Consider the following 26,954-nt stretch of genomic DNA (forward strand, 5'->3'; position numbering starts at 1 on the left):
TTCTACTTGTGTAACACTTTAGGCATAGGCTCTAGGTTTGGGAAAACAGATTAATCACAATGCTTTCACCTGTAGTTATGCGACCTTTGGCAATTTTGTGACCTTTCCAAGCCTAGATTCCCTCATTTTTAAAATGGAGGAAAGAGCAGTGAGTACTTGGCCAGGTTTTTTGACAATTGAGATGATAAAAGTAGTTACCACTGCTGAGCTAATAAGCGTATAGTGAGAATCCTCTATTATTTTAAGATATATACTTGCACATGTAGGAATTTGTATGGCTATGTTCGTAAGTTTTCACTTAGATAATATGGTACAGTCTCTATATATATTATGAAGTTGTGGTAAACTCAGAAACAGTAGGGAATCGATCTATAAAAATGTCGCCGTTATCATTATTGTTATGAGTTTCAGAAACATTATCTTGTTTTTATGTCACCCAGCATGGAGCGGTAGATTGTGATGTGCAGCACAGATTCTGTCTTCAGGTCAGGGACTCTTCAGACAAACTGTCGCAGGGGAAGAATCGCCGCCTCTAGCTTTTCTAGTTGGACGAATACTGTAAAGCTTTAGGACAGTTGCTCATCCTTGTAGCCCTCTTGCACAAAGGGCGACCTCGTCCCTCACAGTTGCTTCTGCCTGCCTTCAGCTGTGCCCACGTGTACACCGAGGGTGCCCACCACTTGCATGGTCCCTACTGCCTTACACATGGTATCACCCCACACGATCTGGCTCACCTGAAAGCGCTGCTCATGCTTCTGTTTATGACGACCCTCTCCATGTACTCAGAGCCCCTGCCAGCAGACACTATCAGTGCCAGACACCCTATTTGTAATCATATTTGTAATCAATAATTCTCAACATTGTTTGAGGTGTTGGAAACTCAGGCCAAATAAGCATCCCTTCTTTTGCCCTGCCATTCTAGAGTTTGACCTCTAGCTTAATATGCAGATTATTATGGGTGCTTTTGAGAGGAACAACAGGGTCACATAGTTTAGGGCTGATTTGAGACAAGGGCTTAACTGAGACTTGATGAGGAGAGGAGAAAGCGCTTTATTTGAGCGAAAAACCATTTCATTTCATTAAACACTCAGAAATTTTCACATAAGGGTAGCAAGCCTGTGTGTGAGCTTCTGGTTGTGAGCCTCCGTTTCACAGCTTGGCAAACCAGAACAAAGTTGAACTGGTTTACAATATTCAAGTAAATCTTTAGGCTTCTGGAAAGGTCTAAGAAAGCAGCTGGGTACCACGGGGGCCGTGTTGCTATGTGGTTGCCATAGTATTTAAAGATAAACGTAAGAGTGTGTCACATTGGCGTTTCAGCGGAAGGACTGGGGGAACATAAACATATATAAATGAGCACTGGCCGCAGGCGGTATGCCAGGCTCTGCACGTGCTTGCTTCCTTCTTTTTACCATCCTACTTTCTCATAGAAGACCTTCCTTGAGAGTGGAAGAGAAGGCTGGCGTTACAAGTGTTTATCACAGAGAAAGTGATTTTTTTTTTTTTTGTATCAATAAAGTCTTCAAATGCATCATGCTTCATAGTCTTGCCCCTTCCCCCAAACCCCTCTCAAAAGGAGTCCCTGCCCGCCCCCCCCCCCCCTCCCTGCTCCAGAGTGAAGAGGTGTTAATACACATTATTTCTGAAGGAAGCTGTGGTCTGAGGCCAGGTGTGAGATACAGGAAGTTGCTGTTATAATCAGTCTAGGCCACTGTTTTATGACCAAATTGCTATCAAGGCAGTGATTATTACTGAAAGCAATGGAAAACGCAAGCCTTATGTGTTGTGTTTAATGCTAAAACTTAATATGATTTTAAAGGTAACTAAGTAAAAAAACAACATAGCCTGATGTCTTAGGAAAGTCATGGTAATGATACTATACATTACCAGAATTCTTTCTGTAAATGTGAGTTTTGCTGGTAACTTGTTGCACACACATCCGTTAGACTCAAGGTTCCCTCCACACCTAGAACGGTATTTTTGTAAGTTTCCTGAACACACTATACTAACCAATGTGGTATGTTATGTACAGTATGAAATTAATGGTGAAAGCAAAAGAAATGAAAACCAAGACAGAAGCATTTCAGTGTAGTTTCTCTCGCTGTTCTCACCTCCTCCATAAAGTTTAACAGGAAGTCACAACTCTGAGCTACACAGCCTGCGTTTGCCACTCCCTTCACATTTTCAGCTGGTCACATATTAGAACTGTGCATGCAGCGCTAGTGAGAACACCGTCCTAGCACCTCATTGCGCGTGACATCATGTTTTGCCTGCAAATCACTGGGGTTTGCCTACCAAAAATATTTCACTTGCCACAGCACTAATGTATAGATCCCGACAGACCTTGGCCACTGAGATGAGGGGTTTCCTTTATGGTGGAGAAATAGCAAATATGAGAGTGACGGAAGATAGGGCGTGCTTCTAATACTATTGGCTTGGGGCAGTAAGAAAGTTGTTGCCATTATCATGACCGAGATTTACATTCTTCTTTGTCACTGTGGTTTGAATAATAGAAAAAAAAAAAAAGGAGGAAAGAAATTTTTTAAAAGTGTCCACACAGCAACCTCGCTAATCTCTTTAATTGAGGCAGGTGAGCCTATGACAGTTGAGTGCCCTGGGACACCCTTTGGTCTTGTGTTGTGCACACATAAACCCCTATAATAACACACTTGGCAGCCAGGTTCCCTCACTTGTACCTACTGTGCAGGCTCGTCCATCTCCAAAGGCTGTGCCTTGCCCCCGCCGAGCACCCTTCACTGCCCACCTACACCAAGCTGCATGCACTCCCTTCCCTGGGCAATGGAGTTTCTACTTCCATATTCCCAACACACAGGGTATAAAGAATAGAAAGACTTTGGTCCAGCCTGGACTAGTTTGGGGTGCATGTACAGTAAGCCATGTCCTCTAGTCACTTTTTAGGGTAATCCCACGTTTACTACCCAGTACCACCAATACATACCTGAGCACACATGTGACTAAATTGCAGGAAAGGGCACACACAGTAGAAAAATGAGTATATGATGCAATATGTCAGTCAAGATACTCATGCTCCACCCCTTAGGAACCAAGCTTCCCTAGAACTCCTAAGAGGAAGCTCTGTGTAGTTGGATTCCATGAGGACTCCCTCCCCGAGGTCACCACCCTTTCTTGCAGAGTGTCCCTCTTTAATCTGTACTACTGTTTTGCTCTGAATAGTTAGCTCGCTTCTTTTCTAGATCCATGTGAGCCCCCATTTTTAGGTCTTGGGGTAAGAAGCTGGAAGAGACTGGAAACACCCAACTCTGAGCCCAGCCACAGATAACATAAGTGCCCAACAGCGAAAAGAGCAGTGTCTGGTCTGTGGGCAGAGCCACTCCTCAGCTGTGCAGGGGAGGGCCTCTCGCTGAATGGGCTCTCAAGCTCTGATTCCACCAAACCCCTTCTACAGACTCTAGAGTCTCTGACATTCTACACTAGGCTGTCCCTTCTAAATGATGTCCCTTCAGCTAGCAACTTTGTCTTGTCCTTATGCCAGACAGCTTCATTGACAACTCTGACCCATGCATTCAGTGAAAGGCTGGTATTCGCGGGGAGTACAGACAGCCAAGGCGACTGTTGGTCTCCAGTCACTGGACCGGATGCTGCTCCCACTTCCAGCTTCCTGCTTGCAGTGAGACTCTCCAGGTGACGCTGATGTTTCAGCCAGCCTCCTTTATGACCCCAGTCCTCAGAAATTGACTTCTAACCTGTGTACAGGGACTGAGGAAGTCCTTGATAAATTATGTGGTTTCTTGCATGGAGATTCATCACATATCGATGGGAGGAGGTGTCAACTGCATTCTGACTGTCTTGTTTTTGTTGCACCGGGGCTTGAACCTGGGGCTTTAGGAGTGGTGGAGAAGCACTGTACCAGTAAACTATATTAAAAGACCCTGTGTTCTGAGTTAGAATGTTATGCTCTCTGTTGAACGATCCTACATGGCTACCTTAAGTTCAGACAAGGCCATGCCAGTCAGACAGTACGTTGGGGCTTTTGGTTGAAATCATGGGGGAACATTTCAGAAGGTTGAGGAGTTGTCAGAAAAAAACACACCTTGTGTTGGGTGCAGTGCTGCATGCCTTTAATCCCAGCACTCGGGAGGCAGAGGCATCTCTGTGAGTTTGAGGCCAGCCTGGTCTAAAAAAGAGGCCAGGATAGCCAAGGCTACACAGAGAAACCCTGTCTTGAAAACCCAAAAGAAAAAAGAAAAACCACACCTCTTGTAAGAAAACAATTCTAGTGACATAGACTATTATGAGAAGCCATGGCTTTGCTTGCTATGGCTTATTTTCACTGTTTGCATGGTTGCTAGGAAGATCACATGTACCATATACTCTGGCATGTGAGAGGACCTGAGTTCTAGCCCTAGAACTGAAGGAAAAAATAGTAATAAAATATGTTAGCCAGGAATAGTGGGTCGTGCCTGTAACCCCAGCATTCAGGAGGCTGAGTCTGGAAGATTGTCGAGAATTTGAGGTCAGGCCGGTTTACACAGTGCTCCTAGACCAGCCTAGGCTACAGGGCAAGACCATTTCTCAAAAACAAATAAAAGAAAAATCAAAACCAACCAACCAAACAAACAAACAAACAAAAGAAGCCTGGGTGCATCAACATTCCATTGAGAGGAGAGAGGGACTCCCATGGCCTTCCATCTCCCTCAGGGTTACAGGCTGTTGATGGTTGCTGGGGGAAGGGAACCCTATTCCTCAGTGGTAGCTGTCTGTATGTTGCCCACGGTCACCCAGGCTGCCTTAATTGAAAGCAATGGGTCATCAAAAAAGTACAAGAGAGATTTGGTTGGAAAAGAGAAGGGAGTCGGCGGGGGTTGGAAGAGGCTAAAAAATAAAGGGATAGCCAGAAACAAATTATATTATCTATGTTGTGTGCAATTAAACTGTTAAAGAATAATTTTCTAAATGGAACGGTGAACAATAACTACACGTCCCTTTGTTCACTGCGTCCATGGGGCTGACAGGGCCGGGTGGGTTGGCACAGCTGGGTGCCACAGCTGCTTAGCAAGCTACAGGGAAGGTAGGGCCAATGAGTGCTACTTCAGGATACAAGGAAATACCCAACTGACCTAGACAATCTCTCAGGAATATCAGCAAGGAGTTCTGATAAACTTGAAGGGATAGAGTTATAGACTTAGAAAAGTTTTTTTTAACCATCTTGATTCAATTTAGACAATGGTGGCCTGTTTGGAAGTGGCCCACACTGGTGGTTCCCTTGGTGAAAGCAGGTGGAAGCCTGCTTGCCGTTACCTGAAGTGGCTGTTTGCTCTCTGCTCTCTGCTCTCTGCTCTGGATCCTGTGTGTCACAGAGGCTGGGCAGGCGTACTCTGCTTGAGGCTGTTGTGTCCCCCACATCAGCAGTCTCCACACTGCACACGTGTTGAAGGAGTGACTGACTGACTCAGACTTCAGTAAAGCAAATTTACTCAGACTTGTCAGAAATGGCAGGAGGCATGAGTTGTGTTTTGGGGAATCTATCACTTCCACAAGGCAATTCAAGTGTCCCCCCATTCTGAGGGACAAAGAGTGATGGCGTGTATGTGAAATTCACATGGCTGTTTTTCATTATTTATGGACAGTGAGGCTCAGCCTTGGCTACACCTGTCATAAATGCCTATGGAACTTTAAAAAAAAAATCTCAGTTGAAACAATCTCTAGACAGGGGCTGAACATGGCTGATTTTTAATGCGCCTGTGGGAATATTTGAATCCAGACAAGTCAGCGAAAATGATTGAAAAAATTCTTCTTCTCCAGTTTTTCTCATTGGGAGCCTCAGAGCCAGTTCACAACCAGCTACCTGTGGCTTTTAATTGTTGCCTTTTGGAAAGTAAAATGTTTCACATCAGCACAGAACTTCGTGATTACTAATTTTTTTTTTAAGATTTATTTTTTAATGAAATTTATGTGTTTCAGGGTACGTAAAACTATGAATGTAGGTGCCCACAGAGTCCAGATGAGGGCGCTGAATCCCTGAAGCTGTAGTTACAGATGGTTGTGAGATATGTGCTTGCTGGGAATACATCCAAGTCCTCTGTGTGAGTAGCATGTGCTCCTAACTGCTAAGGGCGCTCTCTCTCTCTCCTCTCCCCCCCCCCTCTCTCTCCAGCTTCTAATTCTTTCAGGCTGTTCTGACTTCTGATTTCACCTTCTGAAGAGTGGCACTGCCTCCAGTTAAGTGCTATCACATGCGTCATTCATTGCATGGTTCTCAACTAGCACCCTTCTCTAGTGCCTTCCGCTGCCTTCCCTGGACACCTGTAGTCACTTCTTACCGTCTGAAGCGGTAGTTCCAGCGACCCAGTGTTGGGATGAGATTTGTGGACTACTAAAGGCTACGAGAAAGCAGAGGAGGGAGAAACAATGTGGATTTTACAGGCACACAGAGCAGGCTGCGTGCTGGGACATGGTGGATGGTGGTGGGAGGGCAACTGTCCCAGGCAGCAGCATGGCACAGATGAGCAGGAATCTATTTTAGGGACACAAATTGTGCATCTTGCGTATGTTATGTTGCCTGCTTAATTGTGACCTTCCTGCCCGGAACACACACTCCTGTCCCTCTGTCCCTAGTACACCCTCATTTCTAAACCCACCTCCACCTGCACAGTCAGAATTACAACTGACGCCACAGACCCACATTTTAACAAATGCCTCAAGTGATTTTTATCACGAAACACAGACTGGAGGAGACTAATTGACCCACACAGTTCAAGAGGAAGACAAGCAAGACAGAATACCCCACCACCACCAAAGAACCAACCGCAACAAACTATTGTCTCTGTCAAAAATAAATCAGATATACTCTTTTTCATTTATCAAGCTGACAAAGATGAGCACACTCTGTCCCGCTCCACATGGATACTGGAATATGTTTGTTCAGACTGTAGGGGAATGTGAGCTGGCACGTCACCAGAGGACAATCTGGCAATTCTCATCACAAGACTTAGCATTTTTACTCCTTTGACTCAGCAATTCCACTTCTAGGACTGTATTTGGAGGCTGTGGTTTTATCCTTGGAAGTTCATTGGGGAAGCTTTTATGAATCCAATTTCTGGGCTCCTCTTCCTGGGGTGTCTGAGAATAAGGTACGTGGACCCCTAGTGCCCCTGTGTAGTCACACCAAACAGTGCCTGATGTTTTTACTGTCAGTGACACTCACTGGAACAGTCCTTCCATTTCAGTACATGGTCATGTATGACGTGACAATGTTTCAACCCACTGTGATGATTCTGTAAGTTTACTGTGGAGGTGAAAAATGCCGTGACACAGCCACACCATGGATGCCATAACATCAAGATGCAATGCCTTCATCCTGTGTTTGTGATGACACCGGTGTAAAAAAAAAAAAAAATGCTGTCCTGCCAGTTGTATAAATTTATAGTACTGATAATAGTATACGGCATCCATTTAGCATCCTTTTTTCTATTACAAAAAGCAACCCTATGCTTTTTGTATGACAGCATGCATGAAACAGAGGCTGCATCCTCCTATTCTCAGGCCTGAGTCTTGTCTACACCATAGTAGGTGACTGATGGACACCCTCCAGGCCTCATAGAACACTCTGTGATGTTCTGGTAATGATGACATCACTGAGTGGCACATATCTCAGGATGTGTCCCTCACTAAGCAAGGAATCACTCTACTCGTGCCTATCTCACTTTTGTTTTATTTGGTGCCTGATGATGCTAATGATATTCCTTTCAATATACATGATCCATAACTATTTTCACCTGGTGTGATTGTATTCTTTACAGAGAAAACAACACTGTGTGAACGGCAGTAGATTCACAAAGATTAACAGCTAAGATTGGCATAAATGAACCCTATCAATTGAAATAAATTTCTTCACTTTTCACTACATTAAGTTGTTAGGGTTTTTAATATTTTGACAGAATAGCAATATATGGGAGGGTACTCCGATCTCTGCAGACATTCAAAGTAAAGGCATCATTTTCACATGTCATTGTGACTAGTAAGACGATGACCGTTCTTGGACATCCATCCCTGCCTTGACCTACAGGACCCTTTATATAGGACGCCTCCTCAGCAATGGAACTGCTTGGTCGTTACATTTGGAGAGTAAAAATTAGTTTCTGATTTTTAAAAATTTTTGCTTTTGACAAATGTGGCACAGATTACTGCCCACATAAATTCCAGCTCCTCCTGAAAAAGGTGAAGTAAAACCTGGCATGGTAGTGTTGGCAGCCTTGCCAGCTACACTTTTAACCCCCTCTGTTTGGCTGAGAATAAGATGTGGCGCTCCTGCTCACTGGATGCAGATATAATGCGTCCGGCATTTTAACGATGTGGCTGTGGACTTACGTCTTCCTCTGTCTTCCTGTCTCAGAAGTACTCAGCTCTCTGAGAAATAGCTGAGCTACAGGCGGGGCTTGGAGGGAGGCTTTGATTTCCTAATCACCATGAGGATAAGTCATCCATCTATCTACCAGAATAATGAGAATTAGATGGTGAGTTGTGCAGTAAACAAAGTTTCGCTATTTGATAGTAGTTAATGCTATCCTTAGTGATGCCAGCTTAGATGATAACAGTATTAAAGACTACAACACTGGGGCCCGGATTGACGGCACAGATGTTAAGAGCGCACACTGCTCTTGCTGTAGACCGAAGCTCAGCTGGACAGCAAACAGCAGCCTGAAACTCCAGGGGATTTGACACCTCTGGCCTCCACAATCACATACTCACGTGCATGCACCCACACGCAGATGCACAACATACAGAAAATAAAAAATAATGTTTGAAATAGTTACACTATCACAAGTGACATGACGCCTGGAGTTAAAACACAAGGTCCTAACAAAACAATCACAAACATGAGGTGGTTTGAACGAAAACGGCCGGCAAAGGCTCATGGGAAACAGCATTATTTGAAAGGATGAGGGCATGTGGCCTTGGAGGAAGTGTATCACTGGGCGTGGGCTTTGAGGCTCCAGAAGGTCAAGCCAGGTTCAGTTGCTCATTCGCTCTCTTCTTTCTGTCTGCCAACCCAGACGTAGAACTTTCAGCTCCTTCTCCAGCACCATGTCTGCCTGCCTGCAGCTCTGCTTCACTCCGTGGTGATAACAGATTAAACCTCTGAACTTAAAACAACCCCAATAAAACATTTTCTCTTATAAGAGTTTCCATGACTCTATGAGGCCAGGGTGGGCAGAGCACCCCCCTGAGGTCACCCACGCCCAGGACACAGGCTCTCATAAACACTCCTGAAATGACCCCAGACACCCAGAGGCCATGCGTACCACTAAGATGACGGTAAGTGATGGAAAAATGGAAGAGAAAGAGAAGCAGTGTGGGCACAATGAAGAGGGACAGAACTGTAGGGGAACAGCCTGATGTGAGTAGCAGGCAATGTCACCTAAAGTCGTGGTAAGGTCCTGGCCTGTGCTGTCATGTCTGGGTCCATGGCCCTGCAGGCCTATAGATGTCCCTGGTCTGGGCTGTCACCTGGGGCCATGTAGATGCCTGAGGGCTGTGCAAAGCTGGCCCAGCCCTTGCCTGGGCATCATGGGAGAGCTGACCCAAAAGGTGTGAGAGCAGGAGAGATGGCCCTGCCCTTAGCTAGGTGTAGTACTTGGGAAAATGGCCCAGGGCATCCTCAGAAAGCTCAGTAGAGCTTGCCTCATTATGGGAATTGTGGGTGAGGCAGCCCTGAGGGTGTATTTGTAGGAGAGCTGGCCCTGCCAGTCATATGCCATGTGGAGGCATGGGCAAGGGAGAGATGCCCTCCTTTTCCCTTACCTCTTGCCACCTGCAGCAGGCAAGAGGGGTTATGACAACAGTAGAGCTGGCCCTGCCCCTCACCAGCTGTAGCACTCAGGAGAGCAGGCTCTGCAGCTTACCTGGACAGCACACTAGAGGCAGCTCTGCATGAGTGAGGGCGAACTGGCCCCGAGGACAGGAGAATGGGAGAGCTGGCCCTGCCCCTCACCAACTGTAGCACCAAAAAGAACAGGCTCTGCAGCTTACCTGAACAGCACACTAGAGGTAGCTCTACATGAGTGAGGGTGAACTGGCCCTGAGGACAGGAGAATGGGAGAGCTGGCCTTGCCCCTCACCAGCTGTAGCACCAAAAAGAACAGGCTCTGCAGCTTACCTGGACAGCACACTAGAAGTAGCTCTGCATTAGTGAGGGTGAACTGGCCCTGTAGAGGTGGCTCTGCGTGGGTGAGGGTTAACTGGCCCTCAGGGCAGGAGAGTGGGAAAGCTGGCTCTGCCCCTTGTGGCACTGGGTGAACTGAGCTTGCTTGGTGGTGCAAGTGAGCTAGTGGGCTGACCAGCTAGCTCAGCTACCACCCAAGCCCAGATCCATGGCTCTGGGTTGATCCACCCCAACATCTACCCCATTGCTGAAGCTTGTGATAGGGCTGGTCTTACAGATCCATGACACAGGGAAACAATAGGATATGCAAGAGAAGTCCTGGTGAGGATCCAGTATTGATCCTACAACAGAAGCCAGATGCCTCAAAACACATCAATGACTCATTGCAATGAACACTTGCAAGCAAAGAAGTGTGGACAAAAGGGTAGGTACACTGTGAGACACACTGTGACACACTACATCTTCCACAATGAGATTTTTTTTCTTTTGGGGGGTAGGTTGCAAGGACAGAGGGTGGGTATGAAGGGACAGGGAGAGGAGTGGTATTGGGGTGCATAATGTGAAATTCACAAAGAATCAATAAAAACATCAGGAGAAAAAAAGGTTGTAATGGTCCCTTTACAGTACACCACCTATGACAGTAGTGAAGAAATAAAGTTCCAGCTAAGAAGTAAATAAAAATGTCAAATCAAGCACAGTGGCACATAAGAGAGAAGGGGAGGAAGAGCCCTGACACACATTGATAACAGCCTGGGCTGGACAGTGAGACTCTATCTCAAAAGAAAACAGGAAACAGGTCATGGAGAAGTAATATGAAAAGATGTCGGCTGCTTAAGAAAGTGACAATATTAATTCTTGACAAAGTTAATATCATCAAGAAATATAATGTAATGATCATGCTGGCTCCTAGTTAGAGAGAGGACTTCAGGTTGTTTACATATATATGGTTTTTGAACTTTCTTAGACATATATCATGTTGGTTTTTTTAAAAAGGTTAAAGGTGGGGGCTGGAGAGATGGCTCAGAGGTTAAGAGCACCGTCTGCTCTTCCAGAGGTCCTGAGTTCAATTCCCAGCAACCACATGGTGGCTCACAGCCATCTGTAATGTGATTTAGTGCCTTCTTGTGGCGGGAAGGTGCACATGCAGACAGAATATTGTATAAATAATAAATAAATCTTTAATTAAAAAAAAGGTTAAAGGTTATTTAGAGGCTAGAGTGATTGCTCATTGGTTAGAGCACTTCCTGCTTTTACAGAAGACCCAGTTTTGGTTCCCATCACCTACATGGCTGCTTACAACCATGCAGTGCTCCAGTTCCAGGGGACCTGATACCCTCTTCTAGCCTCTGTGGGCACCAGGCATACGGTGCACAGATATACATGCAGGTAGATACCCATATGAGTAAAATGAAATTAGATTCATCTTTTAAAATAAAAAAAATGCTTATTTTACAGCTCAGTGGGTATATATTAAGCTGCATTAGGAAAAAAGATATAAAGGAGTTCAAAAATGACACACACACTCACACTCAAGATTCTCATGGCAGGATTTTAACTAACATCTGAGAATTGGCTACTTCTGACAGAGAAGACCTGCAACCAACAACAGTCACATGCCTGTTACCAAGTATGTGTTACTAATTCGTGAGCAATGCTGGGATTAGGGTGTATGTTCACTTAGCTTTCTAGTAGAGATAGAAAGAGTATATGACATCTGCAGCCAACGGGGACTGAACCTGTCCACACATGAACTCACGGGGGACTGGGACTACATACACAAGACCTGCACAAAAACAAACCAGCAAAACTCCCCGCATGCGCGGGGTTGTGGCTCATGAGGCCCCAACCCAAGCACAAGATCTATGGGCAATTTTATGGCTGGAGGGAGGGAGGGAGGGAGGGTCTGTTTTATTCAGGGATGTGGCCCCTGGGAGGCTTCTCCTGTGCCACTAGGTGGCCCTACAGCTGTACTCGTGCGCGCGCGCACACACACACACACACACACACATGCCCGCGCACGCGGAGGGAATAGTGGTGCAGATAAGGGAGGGTTGGAGGGGTGGGTGTGGTTCTTTAAACTTCTTAATTAAAAGGTTATTGTAAAGGAATTATAGATATGCCACAAAATACAGAACATAGAATATATGAAGGAAATTTATAAAAGATAAGACAATCTTCCCTTTACTAATAAGTTCCTCCATGCACTGAAGAACTTTCACTTAGTAGCAGAGGTGACGAAGGGATCCCTGGTGGTCATGCTGAGCTGTGCATCAGGATTAGTACTGTACTCTATGCGTATCATACACTAATAAAAACGGTTCTGTAAGGTGATGCTCCTGGCCTTAGGAGCATTGTACGAACACTCCTTTCAACTGACTACACACCTGCTTCATGAGAGTGGGCTGGAGAAGGGAAAAACGCAGATGCCTCAATGCCGTTTCTAAGTGAGTCTCCATCTCGTGGTTGCTTTATTGTTCTGGCGAGTGAGGACCTTCAAAACCTATGACCCGCTGAGCATGGTGGCCCATGCTTCTAATTCCAGTACTTGGGAGGCAGAGGCAGAGGCAGAGGCAGAGGCAGAGGCAGAGGCAGAGGCAGAGGCAGGCGGATCTCTGCGAGTTCGAGACCAGCCTGGTCTACAGTCCCAGGACAGGCAGGGCTGTTACACAGAGAACTCCTGATCTTGAAAAATGGAAAATCAAAATAAAAACAAACAAAACCCCTATGGTCCTTTATTGCACAGAGTTGGTGCACTTGACTTTGGTCCTGGGCAGTGAAAATTAGTTCCAAAAGACCACTAGTGCCTCTCCTGTGACAGTCAATGCTAGGGTGTTTGTGTGTGGCTGCCTTCTACTTCAATGATTTCTTGTCTCGGGTTTTCCTCTTAGCTTTCTTCCTCTGAACGGTTTCCCCAACTTTTCTGGGCCCATTGAGCCTAACCTTCTCCATCACAACATTTGTTCTAAACACTACTTAGCAACACCAGTTCCGCCATGCTCAGAAACTGATGACTTCAGGAAACCAGAGGACACAATCTGAATTGCATTTGCAATGACCTGACATTTGATCGGCTAAGTCAAAGATATTCATTACAGTAGGGCAATGGCCATATTTCTCATGTCAGCTCCATTCCTCATCACTAAATAAGTGAGACTCAGAGCCCTTATTACACACTGGACTGTGATGAGCTGGAAATGCAAGGGCCAGTGTATGTCTGGAGCTTGGTCTTGTGGAAGAGACAGGCATTAAATATCTAGACAACGTAGTCCCAGAATGTATCAATCTTATCTCGTTATCTCACTTCCCTTCCCCGAACTAATTAAAACGCATTACTATCTGTGCAATAACCCAGATTAAGCAACTAAATTGTCTCATTTTTAATTCTCTCACATTTGAAAAAAATCTATTCACTCATTATATTTCAATCCTCTTTGTCAAATTGTCTCACAATTCTAGCACAGTCTTCATCCCTATTGTCACCCCCCCCCCGATTTCTTTGTTGATGACTTGTAAGAATGACCAACGAGGTCTCCTCCATCTACGTCTGCTACACAAAGGTCACACTGTTGCTATAGAAATCCCTCTCTCGCCTATATCTCTAGGAAGGCTTTAATAGCTCAGACAAGGAATGCAAGAACCTCAGGCAAGGCTAGTGATGACATTCTCAGCTACAGAAAGCCAGTGAGACATAGAATTTTCCCATGTAAGTCCTGAGAGGTAGGGAACAAGTTACAAACAGCCATTGGGTTCTTTCAGTTTCACAAAGAATTCACAGTTTCCCTCCACATCTTTGTATGAAGGCAGGTTATCTAGGCTAGGTGACAAACAACAGGCAGCGTCTTGGCATTGAGAGCATATACAGGGGTCTTATTCTTTAAGTATCAACATAACTCTTGACTCCTGTTGGCTACTTTTCTTGTTGATGCAGTAAAGTATGAGGAAAGCAAGTTACGGGAGGAAGGGTTTATTTTAGCTCACAGTTTGAGGGGTTACAGTCCATCATGGTGGGAAAGCATGGCAATGAGAGCACGAAGGAGCTGGCCATGTTGGGTGTCCCATAAAGAAGCAGAGAGAAACCAATGTTAGTGCCCTGCTCGGTTAACTCTCTCTGTTCTGTCTAAGAGTCTGGACAAAGCAATGGGCCTCCCCACATTTGAGGAGACTTCTCCCAGTTAAATATTAAATACTAAACTCTGTGACAGACATTCCCAGAAGTTTGTCTCTTAGATGATTATAGACCCTGCCAAGTTAACAATAAATATTAACTATTACAGCTGCCCATAAACACATTTTAAAAGATTTCTTTATTTATGCATATGAGAGCTCTATCTGCATATAGAGCCTGTACGCCAAATGAGAACATCTAAATCCCATTATAGATGCTTGTGAGCCACCACGTGGCTGCTGGGAATTGAACTCCACTGCTAAGCCATTTCTCCAGCCCCACCTATACCAATTTACACCTCATTGGGCACTGTGGGAGACCACAGAGCAGTGGGCAAGAACAGGATATTCTTGTCAGAGCAGTCGATCAGATGACTATGGTAATAGATGACTGAAGATCACTGAAGCCTCACAGGGCACTCAGGAGATGGCTCAGTGGTTAGGCATGCTTGTTATGCAAGCATCAGGACCAACCTGAGTTCAAATCCTCAGCACCAATGTCACTATGGGCATGGCCGCATGTACCTGTAACCCTAACACTGGGGCCAGGGCAGAGACAGGCGGATCCCAGGAGCTAGCCAGCCGGCCAGCCAGCATAGGTGAAAAGGTGAACTTCAGGGTCAGGGGGACTCCACATCAGAGGAATAAGTCAGAGAGGAGCAGAACGGGCCACACAAACATGCACCACATACACATATACCACATACAAGCCAAAAAAGAGAAATATCCATGTTTTATAGTATATAAAAATATACATACACAGGCATATATATCATTTATAATATATAATATATCAATAGTGTAATATAATATGTAAAATATATTATATATTTACAAACTACATTATAATATTTATGTATTATATTACATATAATACATTATATATATTCCAAAGGTAAGCCTTAAACTCTGCCATAAATTGTTAGCATTCAGAATCCAGAGGAAGAGCCATTTGTTATGGACTCTAGAATTAAATCATCAAGATTTGATTTTTTTATACTTTTTTTTTTAGTGTGTGTGTGCATTTGCGTGTTTTGCCTGCATATGTGTACACTATGTTCAGGCCCGCTGCCCTCATGGGTCAGAAGCTAGCATTAGATCCCCAAAACTGGAGCTTTGGGTGATTGTCAGCCATCATGTAAGTGCTGAGAACTGACCCTGGGTCCTCTGCAAGAGCAGCAAGTGTTCTTTAACCACTGAGCCACCACTACAGCCCAAGATTCCATCTCTTAAGGTGCTGTCTATGTGGTCTTAAAGAGGATAAGGGGCTGAAGGAATACACACAAAGCGGTTCATGAATGGAAGTTTAGCTGTTCAGAAACATCACTTACTTGTGCTGGATTCCAGCTTGATGTAAAGTCCCTAAAACAAAGAATTGTAGTGGACACCATCCAACTGCCCATTTCAAAGCAGACCATGAAATTCTAATGACTGATTAACCAACACCTAGGTCTCTGAGCCTTTGAAAAGATAAGTGCAGTGAGGTGGGTACCAGACAGTTGTCTAGGGGATAGATTTCACTGAAGGGTTTGCCAGGCTAAGGAAGTAACAACTCTGTGAAGTGACTGACAAACTGGCTACCAGCGTTCTGTGGCGGAGAGGAAAGAGAAGGCGGGACCGTCCACTCATGGCTCTTGGAGTTACATGAAGTGCTGCACACTCCTTTCAGGGCTTAGGCTGGGACTATCTCTTTATTCGTGTGTGTGTGTGTGTGTGTGTGTGTGTGTGTGTGTGTGTGTGTGTGAGCATGCGTGTGTGCACGCGCATGCTGTACAGAGGGGAAGGAAGAGGAGTGAAATGAGAAAGCAGTGGGTTAGAGGATGAGATCTGATGGGTTCAGCGAGCTCAGTGTGCTACGTGACATTTCTCCGTTTGTTTTGTTTTCTTCCTCGTATTGCCAAGGGTCGCTCTACTCACTTGGTCTGGGAACAGAACAGAACACATTTTGATTTGAGCACAGTCAAGTGCCCTCCAACACAGAAGCCATGATGAGGCACAGTGTAGGCCAGGTATGCTAAGGGTTACACTTTCCAGTGTCACCTTACCCACGAGTTTCACCCTCCCACTATAGACCGCTATCTATGGGCTGCGAAAGCTCTCTGCAGGAGATAGGATTACTAACCACAGAACTAACACCAAAACTCTGAACAGAGCTTTCTGACTGACAGGGGGAAAGATTCTATCGTTAGACCAGATGCCTGTGCCTGCTCCTCCCATCCTACTCAGACCTGAGGAGTACCCATAAAAATTCATCTAAATTTAAAAACCAAAACACAGGAAGTGTGAACTTTTTAAACTACAAAATCATGATTTTTCCTAATTGAACTCTTAGAACTTAAAATGTGGCAGGTACATGCCAAGTACTCAATTAGTTGATGGCCAAATAAACTTCCATGGGACATTTCAATCCTGTAAAAACCTAGGTAGAATTTTAAGTTTTGTAAAGAAACTGTTTTAACTTCACTTCTTACAGCTTTCAACTTAGCATTCAGTCTCATTTCTTTTGGTTGTGTTTTTCATATATATATATATATATATATATACACACATATATATATGTATACATATATGAAATATGTATGTTTTTCATATGTGTTTGTTGTAGATTTTTTGTTTTACTGTACCTGGGAGCTCTTATTCAGAATGTATGGAAATCTTTTTGCCCATTGCCCATATAAAGTAGCATTGTATCTTTTTCTTAAATATTATACTGTAATTCCCCTCTAAATTTTGGGTGTGTTTATACTTTATTCTATAGTATTTGTATGTAATGGGGTCATTTTAAAGTGTATCTAGGCAGAAATAGTCAAGGATAAAATTATGGATTATTTACATGCAATGAAAACATCACAACCTGAAGTCTGAGCTGGAGCGATGGCTCAACGGCTATGAGCAGTGGCTGCTCCCCTAGAGGGCTAGGGTCTGATCCCCAAAACCTGCATGGCTGCTCCCCTAGAGGGTGAGGGTCTGATCCCCAAAACCTGCATGGATGTTCCAGCTGTAACTTCAGATCTAGATGGCAACTGATGTCATGGCAACAGGCATTTACATGGCTTGGCACGCACAGACAAACACATACGTACATACATACATACATACACACACACACATACATACATACACACACACACATACATACATACACATACATACCTACATACACACACATACATACATACATACACATACATACATACCTACATACACACACATACATACATACATGCACACATACATACACACACATACATAACACACAGGCAAAATATCCATACACATTAAAAATGAAGTATACAAAATATCTTAAAAGGTGAATTTAAATGCGCTTGTAAAAGAAAAAAAAAGGAAACATGAACGAAGCTAGAATAGTGCACAAAGGTAAGGTGGTATCTTCAGTGTAACTAGAGACTTTCAAACTCCACAGCTCAGCAATCTACCATTAGACATGTATTACAGAGAATTTCTTGCAAAGTACCAAAGGACACATGCAAGATGTTCAGGGCAACGATATCTGAAGCAGGAAAGGAACATGGTAAATAGCTCAGGTGTCTACCAACTATAAAATGGGTAGATTTTGATGTGTCCATACAGTGTTGCAGTAAAGATGACGGGATTGTTGCAAGCAAGGCTGGTGAACTGTGAAGCGCTGTTGATGTGTAAATAGTGTGATCTCATTTATGTGAGATTCGGCAGTTCACAACCCATCCTCCATACTCTTTACAGATGGAAGCGTATGAGGTAAACTGCAATGAAATGGGAGAGATTGGTAAATACTTGTGTCATATCATCCTCTGGGTGCGAAGACAGCAGATCAACATCTACAGAGCCCTGGAAATCTATCCATGATGTTTTGTATTAGAAGGAGCAGATGGACGCCGAATCGCATGGTATCCTTTGACTATTCAGACTGAACCAACAAGCTTCGTACGTTCAGATTCATGCCTTTTCCAGAAGGTCCAGGAACAATTGTGGGATAACCGGCTTGGGGAGCCAGTACACATTAAAGGCCAACTTATTATATAGATCTGGGAGGGAGCATCCTGTTCTTCTTGCATGTTCACTGTAAGCCGTGCTGATGCTCGGTAGGGACCCTGTTGTGAGGCTATCTGTGAGGCTAGTCTAATGTTACATCCTGCATCTTGTTTGACAGGACAGTGGTTACTTGTAAAGTAGCATCATACTCCCTCCCAACTATAACCAAACATCTCAGGTGGATATAGATTTCTAACCATACAGGATCTGCACAGCAATGTTTCCAGAAAGCAACCTAAGATGTTTATGCTCAGCCACTGAAAGTGCCAGACATGGGCTGAAGAGATGGTTCAGAGAGTCAGGTGTTTCTAGCCAAGCTTGCCAACTTCACTTCAGTTCCTGAAACCGCTGTGGCAGAAGTTGTCCTCTGACCGCCACACACATGACATGCCACACACGAGTCTACAAACACACACACATGTATCGTATACAATTATTTTTTAAAGGTCCAAGTATCAGGCATTCTTAGCCATAAAAGTTTTCAAATATTACATAACCATTTAAACCTCCTCGGGATGGGTGGGCACACGACGAAATCTAAGCAATTAAGAATAGATTAAAGCCAGGAATTGGTGGCGCACGCCTTTAGTCCAAGCACTCAGAAGGCAGAGGCAGGTGGATCTTAGTGAGTTCGAGGCCAGCCTGGTCTACAGAGTGAGTGCCAGGACATCCAAGGCTACAGAGAGAAACCTTGTCTCAAAAAACCAAAAAGGAAAAGAAAAATCAAAAAAAAAAATTAGAATTTTATGAATGAAGAGCCAATAGTAAAATGTTCTTGTGTGCGCTGAATCCAATTAAATATAAAAACTTAAAAAATAAAGATTGCAGTTTGACAGGTTTCCGGACATTTAATATCTTTAAGCCAACAGAGAACTTTGTCTAGCAGCCAAAACATAGTTTAAGAGCTAGTACGTATACTCCACCATTTTATGCTTTTCATAGTTTCATTAACTTGAGAGGGATTGAAAAATTCTTTCTGGAGGTGAGGAAACATTTATTTGATAAACAACTTTTAATATTCCATCATTACAAATAAAAATTTATTTTAGGAAGCACATATAATACCATTCTACTTTTACTCCAAATAATCCAATATTAGTATTTATTTATTAAAACCTGTTTACTGAGCACCTCTTGTATGCTTAGGCACTGTGTAGACATGAGAATATAAGAATAAAGGGAGCAAAGCCCTTCCCTTGATGGAGATTATATTCTTCAGACCAAAAAAAAAAAAGTAGAAATTACAGGCTAGGCATGGCGGGACACGCCTTTAGCCTCAGATCTCGGGAGACAGAGGCAGGCGGATGGCTGAGTTCAAGGCCAGTCTAGTCTACAGAGTGAGATCCAGGACACTGTCTCAAAAAAAAAAAAAAAAATTACACGTTGATAAAAGGAGGAAGGGAAGGGAAGGACATGGGAAGTGTGTGGAGGGGGGGCTAACAGTCTCACCCTCCTTCTGCACACGTACAGGATGTATGACAGTGAGAACTGTTATAGGCGGTGGTTGCAATTTACTGAGCTATCTGCAAATATATGTGTATAGATAAGTGTCTGGACTGATGCTTATCAAATATTAGCAAGGTTTTATCTAAGAGTTAGGCTTGGAGTTGTTTCTAGCTTTCTTTGTATTTTTTTAAATTTTTTTTTTCAAATTCTATTATGAATAAACATCATTCTATCTGAAGGAGAAAGAGAGGAAGTTGAATAAGAAAAAACAGAAAGTCCGAGAATAGCAACATAGAAATTATGGTTTTGAGTAATGACTCAAACGAAATGAAAGCTTAGACCCTGCAAAAACCCACGTGTAATTCCTAACAGTAGCTTTATTTAGAATGAATAAAATAAATATACTAGAATATTATTTAGTGATTAACAATAAAGTTATCACACCATGAAAACAGGGGCTGTCACAGTGCTTGCTGCTAAGTGAAAGAAGCCAACCATTTAAAAAGCTGTAAGACTTTAAAGACTAGGCAAACTTCAGAAAGGAAATGGCTACTAATTGCAGGTGCTCAGTGTGAAGAGGGGGAAGTGGGAATGCCTGACACTCAGGAGATTCATCCACTAAGAAACTTGTAGAATGCATAACCATAGATGCCTGGCATTGTGCATTGGTTAAAATCCACAGAATTATACTTAATTCGTCCTCAAGTCTTTGACTTAAAGCTAATAAGAGTATGTGTTAACACTACTTAATTACAGCATACACCATGATGTTCACACTTAACAAATGAACTTTAAGTTGACTGTTATGTAAGAGATGAAGGCACAGAAAGGTCAGCGACCAGCCAGGAGCATCTGTTTCTATGAGACTGAACTTAGGAAATAAGACACACACACACACACACACACACACACACACACACACACACACACACACACTTCCTTCTCACTTCCATACACTCTTAGACTCAAAGGTTTTTGAAAATATAGTAAAAAAAAACTGAGCAGAAGAAATTTAATTGCTGAAGAAACAAATCTGTTTTTAAAGTAATTTAAGGACATATGTTCAAAATTTCTTCCAAATGTAAGACTTGCACATGCATTTTTTAAAGTAGGATGCACTCTTACCTGAAGAACTTTTCTAATTCTCTTTAGATTGTGGATCAGTAGCAGGTTTTTCTCTTTGGAAACTCGACCCAACTGCTCATCCAGCTGGATTAGCAAGTTCTGAAGGAGGATTGTTGCCATGGTTTCATTGTTAGAAGCCATTTCCCTAAAAATGAATAAATAAAATCAAAGGTGGTACTACTCATAATAAACAGTTAATAAAACATTTACTTCTTTATCACATACATTGTAAATGCCAGATTTATCCTACGGTGATAAGCATCTAGATGTTTTAAAAGTTGAATACATAAAAAACTGTTCAACATCATTGGGGTTTCATAAATAAAAACTACAATAAGACACCACTTCATCCTCATTGGGATGGCTATTATGAAAAACAATGTAAATGAAAATTAGAAAATAAGTTATGGAGAGAATAGCAAGGAATGGGAGCCTTTATATATTATCGATGAGAGTGTAAAATGGTACAGCAACTGCGAACAGTGTAAATGTTTCTTATAGTTCATACGATTATGGCATGAGCCAATAGCCCTGTATTTGGGTCTATGTGCAAACAGCAAGGGTGAGACCAGGCGTTGTCATCTGGCCGCTCAGACAGCATTGTTGGCAATGGCATAAAGGAAGAACAAGCCTGAGGTTCATCAGTAAGCAAATGGATCTGACATACAATGATATACACCCTGCATCAAACCTGAATAAAATTTTGGTGTGTGCAGTGAAAGCAATGAATCTGGAAAACATGGAATTCGGCGAGATAATTCAGCCACAAAAGAAAATATATACGATTCCCTCATATAAAGTGCCTCCTCTACTCAGATTCATAGAAAAAAGAAGAGAATGGAACAGAGTTTTGAGGAGCAGGGTTACTGTTTGATGAGCCAGAATATCAGACTGAGATGATCATGGTGTGCAGATGGGTAAAGTGAATTGCAGAACAACGCAAATAGAGCCAACACTTCTAAACCACAGTCAAAAGTGATTAAAATCCTTTCTTTCTGTTGTTTATAGTCTTATGAAATAGGAAAGATGACTAAAGCAAAAAGAAAATTTTAATTATATAGGGTAAATACAGCTTTGCACAATGTCTATTAACCGAAGAGTTTCATGTTCATATAGAAGAAACAGTTATTTTTCATGTGCAAAGGCTCTTGGTACAGTAAACTCTGAGCTTGCTGTTTGCCTGCACCCCGCTCTAACTGTAACACAGGCAGCCAGGGGCGGAGCTCACTGAAAATAAGTGGGGGGCAGGACATGGTGTGTTTGAGAGGTGACTGTTTCCCACTGAAGGTGGAAAAGGATTCCTAAAAATATGTTTACTGCCATCAAGTTTATGATAATGGAATTGACATGGTTAATAGGTTTGTTTCTGTGGGTCTTCTTATGCCTAAAACATTGGTGTGTTGATTTGAATAAAAATGGCCCCCAGAGGCTCGTATATTTGAATGTTTAGTCACCATGGCGTAGCAGTGTTTGAAAGGATTAGAAGGTATGACCTTGTTGGAGGAATGTGCCACTGGGGTGACACTGGTGATGCAAGCATGCGTGTGTGCGTGCATGTGTACGTCTGTCTGTCTGTCTGTCAGCAGACCAGGATGTAGCTCCCAGCTACTGCTCCAGTGCCATGTGTGCCTCTGTGCTCCCTGTCATGATGAAAATGGGCGAAGCCTCTGAAACTGTAAGCCAGCCCTCAACAAAAGTCTTATAAAGGTTCTTCTGGTCATGGTGTCTCTTCGTAGCCATAGAACAGAAACTAAGACAGTTACAATAAGATTGCATTAAATTCCACTAAGGTTTCATCTATAATGGGCAAAACCAGAACGGATGATGGTTCCTTGCCTTTGAGATGAATTTCTGGAACCTTGAAGTCATAAATATGTATGTGTGTGTGTGTGTGTGTGTGTGTGTGTGTGTGTGTGTGTGTGTGTATAATATATGTATATATAATATATATGTATATATATGAATGCATCTACTGAGTCAAAAACAGACCATAGAGCACATGTACATGACTAGAACACAGAGCATTTGCCCTCCATTTTCTAGGAAGCACATCTGAGCCTACCAGTCTTGATTCTCAATCCACTGGGCCAGCAGATGCCGGATCTCCATAGGAAAGTTGTCATCGTAAAACTGATCTATTTGCTCCAAAAACTTGATTTCTAATTGTTGGACTTGATTCCACTGGGTCATGCTATAAGGGAAGAAAGAGTACAATTAGACGTTTAGAACAGTGGCCACTAGGAGCCATAAGACAGGTTTTCTTGCCTCAGACCTCCATCAGCTCTTAGCTAGCACTTGAAACCAACTTCTATAGTTTCTCGAAGAAGGGAGGGACGAGGAAATACATCTAGAGCTCAATGTCCAGCGATTCCTCCTGGTGTTTTGTTTTTTTTTTAAGTTATCCCTTGTGCAGGACAGCTTTCTTCCTCCGCCTCAACCACATCCTTCCTTGCCCTACCGTGACCTCCTATGCCCCTGCTCCAGGAAGTCCCACCCTCCTTCCAAACACCCCAAACCCTACCCTACCCAGCTGCCCATACAGACTCATCTTAGCACAAGAACCTGTACTATAAACAAGCTGCTCCCGCTACTCCCACACCCCTCCACCCCCTACACCCTCCCAGCAAGCTCAGGGTAAACCAGTATTCCACACTGACTGTACCCCCCAAGGCTTACACATTCCCTTCTTTCCCAAAGCTTCTTTTACATGAAAATATTCAAGCCTGGTGAGTGTTCTTGTTTTTGTTTTCCGTACTTGTCCCGACTCCACACTCAGCTTTACAAACCTGCCTAGAGCCCAGTTCTGGGGCAGCTTCCTGCGGAATTACACACATGTGTCTCTCCTGGGTTCTAGTCATACCAGTGTAAATGTTTGTAAACCTATCAGCGTTTTTACTTTTCTCTAGTCATGTATGGTTAGGCAAAGCATTTTTAGATACAAAGGCTACCTTGTATCTGACAGTGATTGAGTGTCAAGTTCATTTAAGCAGAACAAACTATCCCAGTTATATAACCAACACACAGAGACGAGTGTGTTCCTCTCCTATAGCCTATAGATGGTCCGTCTGGCCAGCACAGAGGCTGCATATGTACTTCCTCCCTTAGAAAAAATCTTTAGGAATTAATTCCCCTGAAGCTACTGGTTTTGCTCCCTTGAGATGCAGAATTCTTGATTAGTAACACCAATCAAGCCAAGCCAAAGGAAAAACTTTCACACAGCAAATCACCACACAATTTCAACACATCTTGGAGATTTGGCAAGTTTCCTTTTGCTTATAGAACAGTCTTTGGATTTCAGTGGGAACATTTTTAAAATATTTTTTCCTTGAGTTTCCTCTAAATGCTATATAGTGTGTGTGGGTTTTTTTTTTTTTTTTTTTTTTTTTTTTTTTTTTTTTTTTTTTAAGTTGCATCTCACTCAGAAGAAAATAGGGAGAGAAACCACCTTGAACTTGCATATGACTTTATCTTCATGAGCACTCACAGCTAGCCATCACAGGTATGTGGTGACTGCTCCACAGTGCTTCTTCAATGAAGGTACTGGCCTTCCTGAGGGGCCGAATAGGCAAGGGGACAGCAGGCATCTCTGAGGGCCAGAGAAGGCGGCCCCTGGAGCTGGAACCTTCAGACCTTGCTGGGGGCTCAGGAAGTCCCAGCCCTGGCTGAGGAGTTATTGGCAACTGATAGTTGCTGGTGTTGGGGGGTAGTGGTGGGGGTGGGGAGTGAGTTTTCCTCCGGGATGAAGTTCCTGAAGCTGCCAGGTGTACTGTGCCTCCACTACACCGCCCTACAACACCACCCAAGCACATGCAGATAGCATTAAGTGAACTCAATGGGTTTAAAACAAGCAACAATCCAAACAGCACATAAAAAGTTGAGAGGAAGAATAGGAGATTCGGAGCGTATCCGATGAGCGTGCTTGATAACTTACTTTTAAACTGACTTTTCTAAAACATAAAATAAAACCTTAAGAAAGTTAAGTAAAGTGCCTTTAAGGTGCTCCCCGCCCTCGTGTTGTTGTTGTTGTTGTTTTGTCTTTAGAACTCCAGCGGGGTGTCTCCGTTTTCACTTTCTGGAGGGGGGGTAGTCATTGTCTTGCCTCAAAAACTCCATCTAAAACTTGGTGGTCTGACCTCTCCCTCCCAGCATTTCTGCCCATCTCCCGGGAGTCAGCAGCAGCAGCAGCAGCAGCAGCGCTGTGTTGACTCTTTGACCCCTTTGAAAAAGGCACGACGACGTTTGACCCCTTTGAAAAAGGCACGACGACGTACCCTGCAGCATCACTCACACCTTCTCAAAGCCACAAGTCCCAGCCACCCTAGCTGGGTGCTTTTTCTCTGAACCCCAATTATGCCAGCCTCGGGATCAGACATCACAGCTCTCCTCTGGCTAAAGAAAATGAGGAGGGCGCTCTTACAGCCCTCAGCTGACATACCTCCGCAGCAGACACAGCCCCTGACCCTCAGCCTCAGGACGATGCCTTGCTGCCCCTTCCTTCGTAAAGATCCGAGCCAGAACTCCACTTACAAGTGTTGGAAGGCCTTTTCCTCACTGAGTAATTTGAGTGTAAGATGGAAGAGTAATTACGACCCTTCTTTTTATAGGCATCCCTTCCCTCCCCGGGCATGTTAAAATGAAGCGACACAATGCCAATTGCAGAAAAAAGCCCCAGGCATCCTGCCGGGAGTATTTCCTCCCGAGGAGGGGCCACACCCAGTTGCCGGCTGCCTGGCCTTACCTGGCTCTCCCTCCTTCCAACTGCTGGCGCTGCACAAGTCCAAAGTCAGGGTCCGCAGCCGCTGACGCCATGCCACTAGAGGATTTGCATTTCTCCACCCACTTGAGGCTTTCCTGTGCGTCAGTGTTTGAGTCTCTGGGACTTTATTGAGTTCCCACCTACTTTATTCTAGAAATTCTTAACAACGCCAGGCTGAAGCCCCCTTTGCGGAGCACCGCCCCCATCCCGAGTAGCCACTCTCACAAATGCAGGTGGCCCAAGAGTGCCAGAATATGTTGAGTAAGGGCTACACACTTCCCCCCCCCCCCCAGGGCTTTTCCTTACCAAAAGTCCAATCTTTCTGGTGAACCAGCCCTGGAAAGGGAGGGCTGAGCAAACTGGACCAACACATTAACCTGCAAGCAGGGACTGCTCTCCTGTGAGAGGACAGCCTCACTCAGAGCTTTGAGCCAACTCCTGAGGAGGTTCTTACTGACTGCCCTCTGTGGCCTCTCTGCCTTGCCCTGGTAGCTGTGCTGTGTGCGTCCCTCTTTGTGTCACAGGTCTGTTTTAGAACCACCGAGCTGGGTGGAGACGCTCGGGACCAGGCTGGGGAGCAAAGTTACCACGATGTAGCCACTGGGCAGAGGCAGGCAGCTTTTATGTCATCACTCGGGTATCATGGGCTTTTCAGCTCATCACCTTAGACATTAATACCTCGAACAGAAAAAATTCTAAAAGGTTCGGCAAAATAAGTCAGCAGACAACAAGGCAGAAAGCAATGCCCCATCTGGACACACACGTGTCTAAGGTAGTAGACGGACACAAATGCCTGTATCATACAATGACCAGCCATCACGCAGGTGCACCACCTGCATTCTTCTCCCGCAGGAGATAAGTATATCATTGTGTTCAACTTTATCCCTACGCATTCACATGCCCAGGACGTCTGGTCCTGGATGTCTAGCCACAGGGAACTTTCTAGAAGCTAATGTTGCTCGGTTCCCACACAAAGAAAGTCCTAGTTCAGGCAGCCCATAAACTGCTAGAAAATTCCAGTTGTCTCCTATGAACCAGTCTCTGTTTACACACCTACAGGGCCGTATTCTTAGCACCCAACCTTCGGTTTAGTTACCCAGGAAACGTTTCTCCCACCTAGAAAACAGTGGTGCAACTCAAACAAGTCTGCTTAGCGTTGTCATCACTCACAACTGATGTTCCTTCCCTGCATCTCCTCTCCAGCTACCCCACACAGTGAGACCCTAGCCCCAACAACGCCCCAAGCCCACAGAGGAGTTCTTCCTACTTTGAAGTTATGTTAATATT

The 26,954-nt window shown here is 44.0% G+C and overlaps 1 protein-coding gene across 3 annotated transcripts in view; it reads right to left on the bottom strand.

The window, feature by feature from the left end:
- The window catches only part of Stat4 (signal transducer and activator of transcription 4), a 99,281-nt gene extending 73,466 nt beyond the window's left edge, over nt 1–25,815 (bottom strand). For all 3 annotated transcript variants that reach the window (XM_051153805.1, XM_051153804.1, XM_051153803.1), the window contains exons 1-3: nt 25,650–25,815; nt 22,974–23,102; nt 20,912–21,056 (exon numbers count right to left, since the gene is read on the bottom strand). In XM_051153805.1, the coding sequence (XP_051009762.1) occupies nt 20,912–21,056; nt 22,974–23,102; nt 25,650–25,720 (345 nt within the window). In that variant the 5' untranslated portion in view covers nt 25,721–25,815. The remainder of the gene's footprint in view (nt 1–20,911; nt 21,057–22,973; nt 23,103–25,649) is intronic.
- Nucleotides 25,816–26,954: the final 1,139 nt, after the last annotated feature.

The sequence above is a fragment of the Acomys russatus genome, chromosome 12 (genome assembly GCF_903995435.1).
Source record: "Acomys russatus chromosome 12, mAcoRus1.1, whole genome shotgun sequence".
NCBI classification, from domain to species: domain Eukaryota; kingdom Metazoa; phylum Chordata; class Mammalia; order Rodentia; family Muridae; genus Acomys; species Acomys russatus.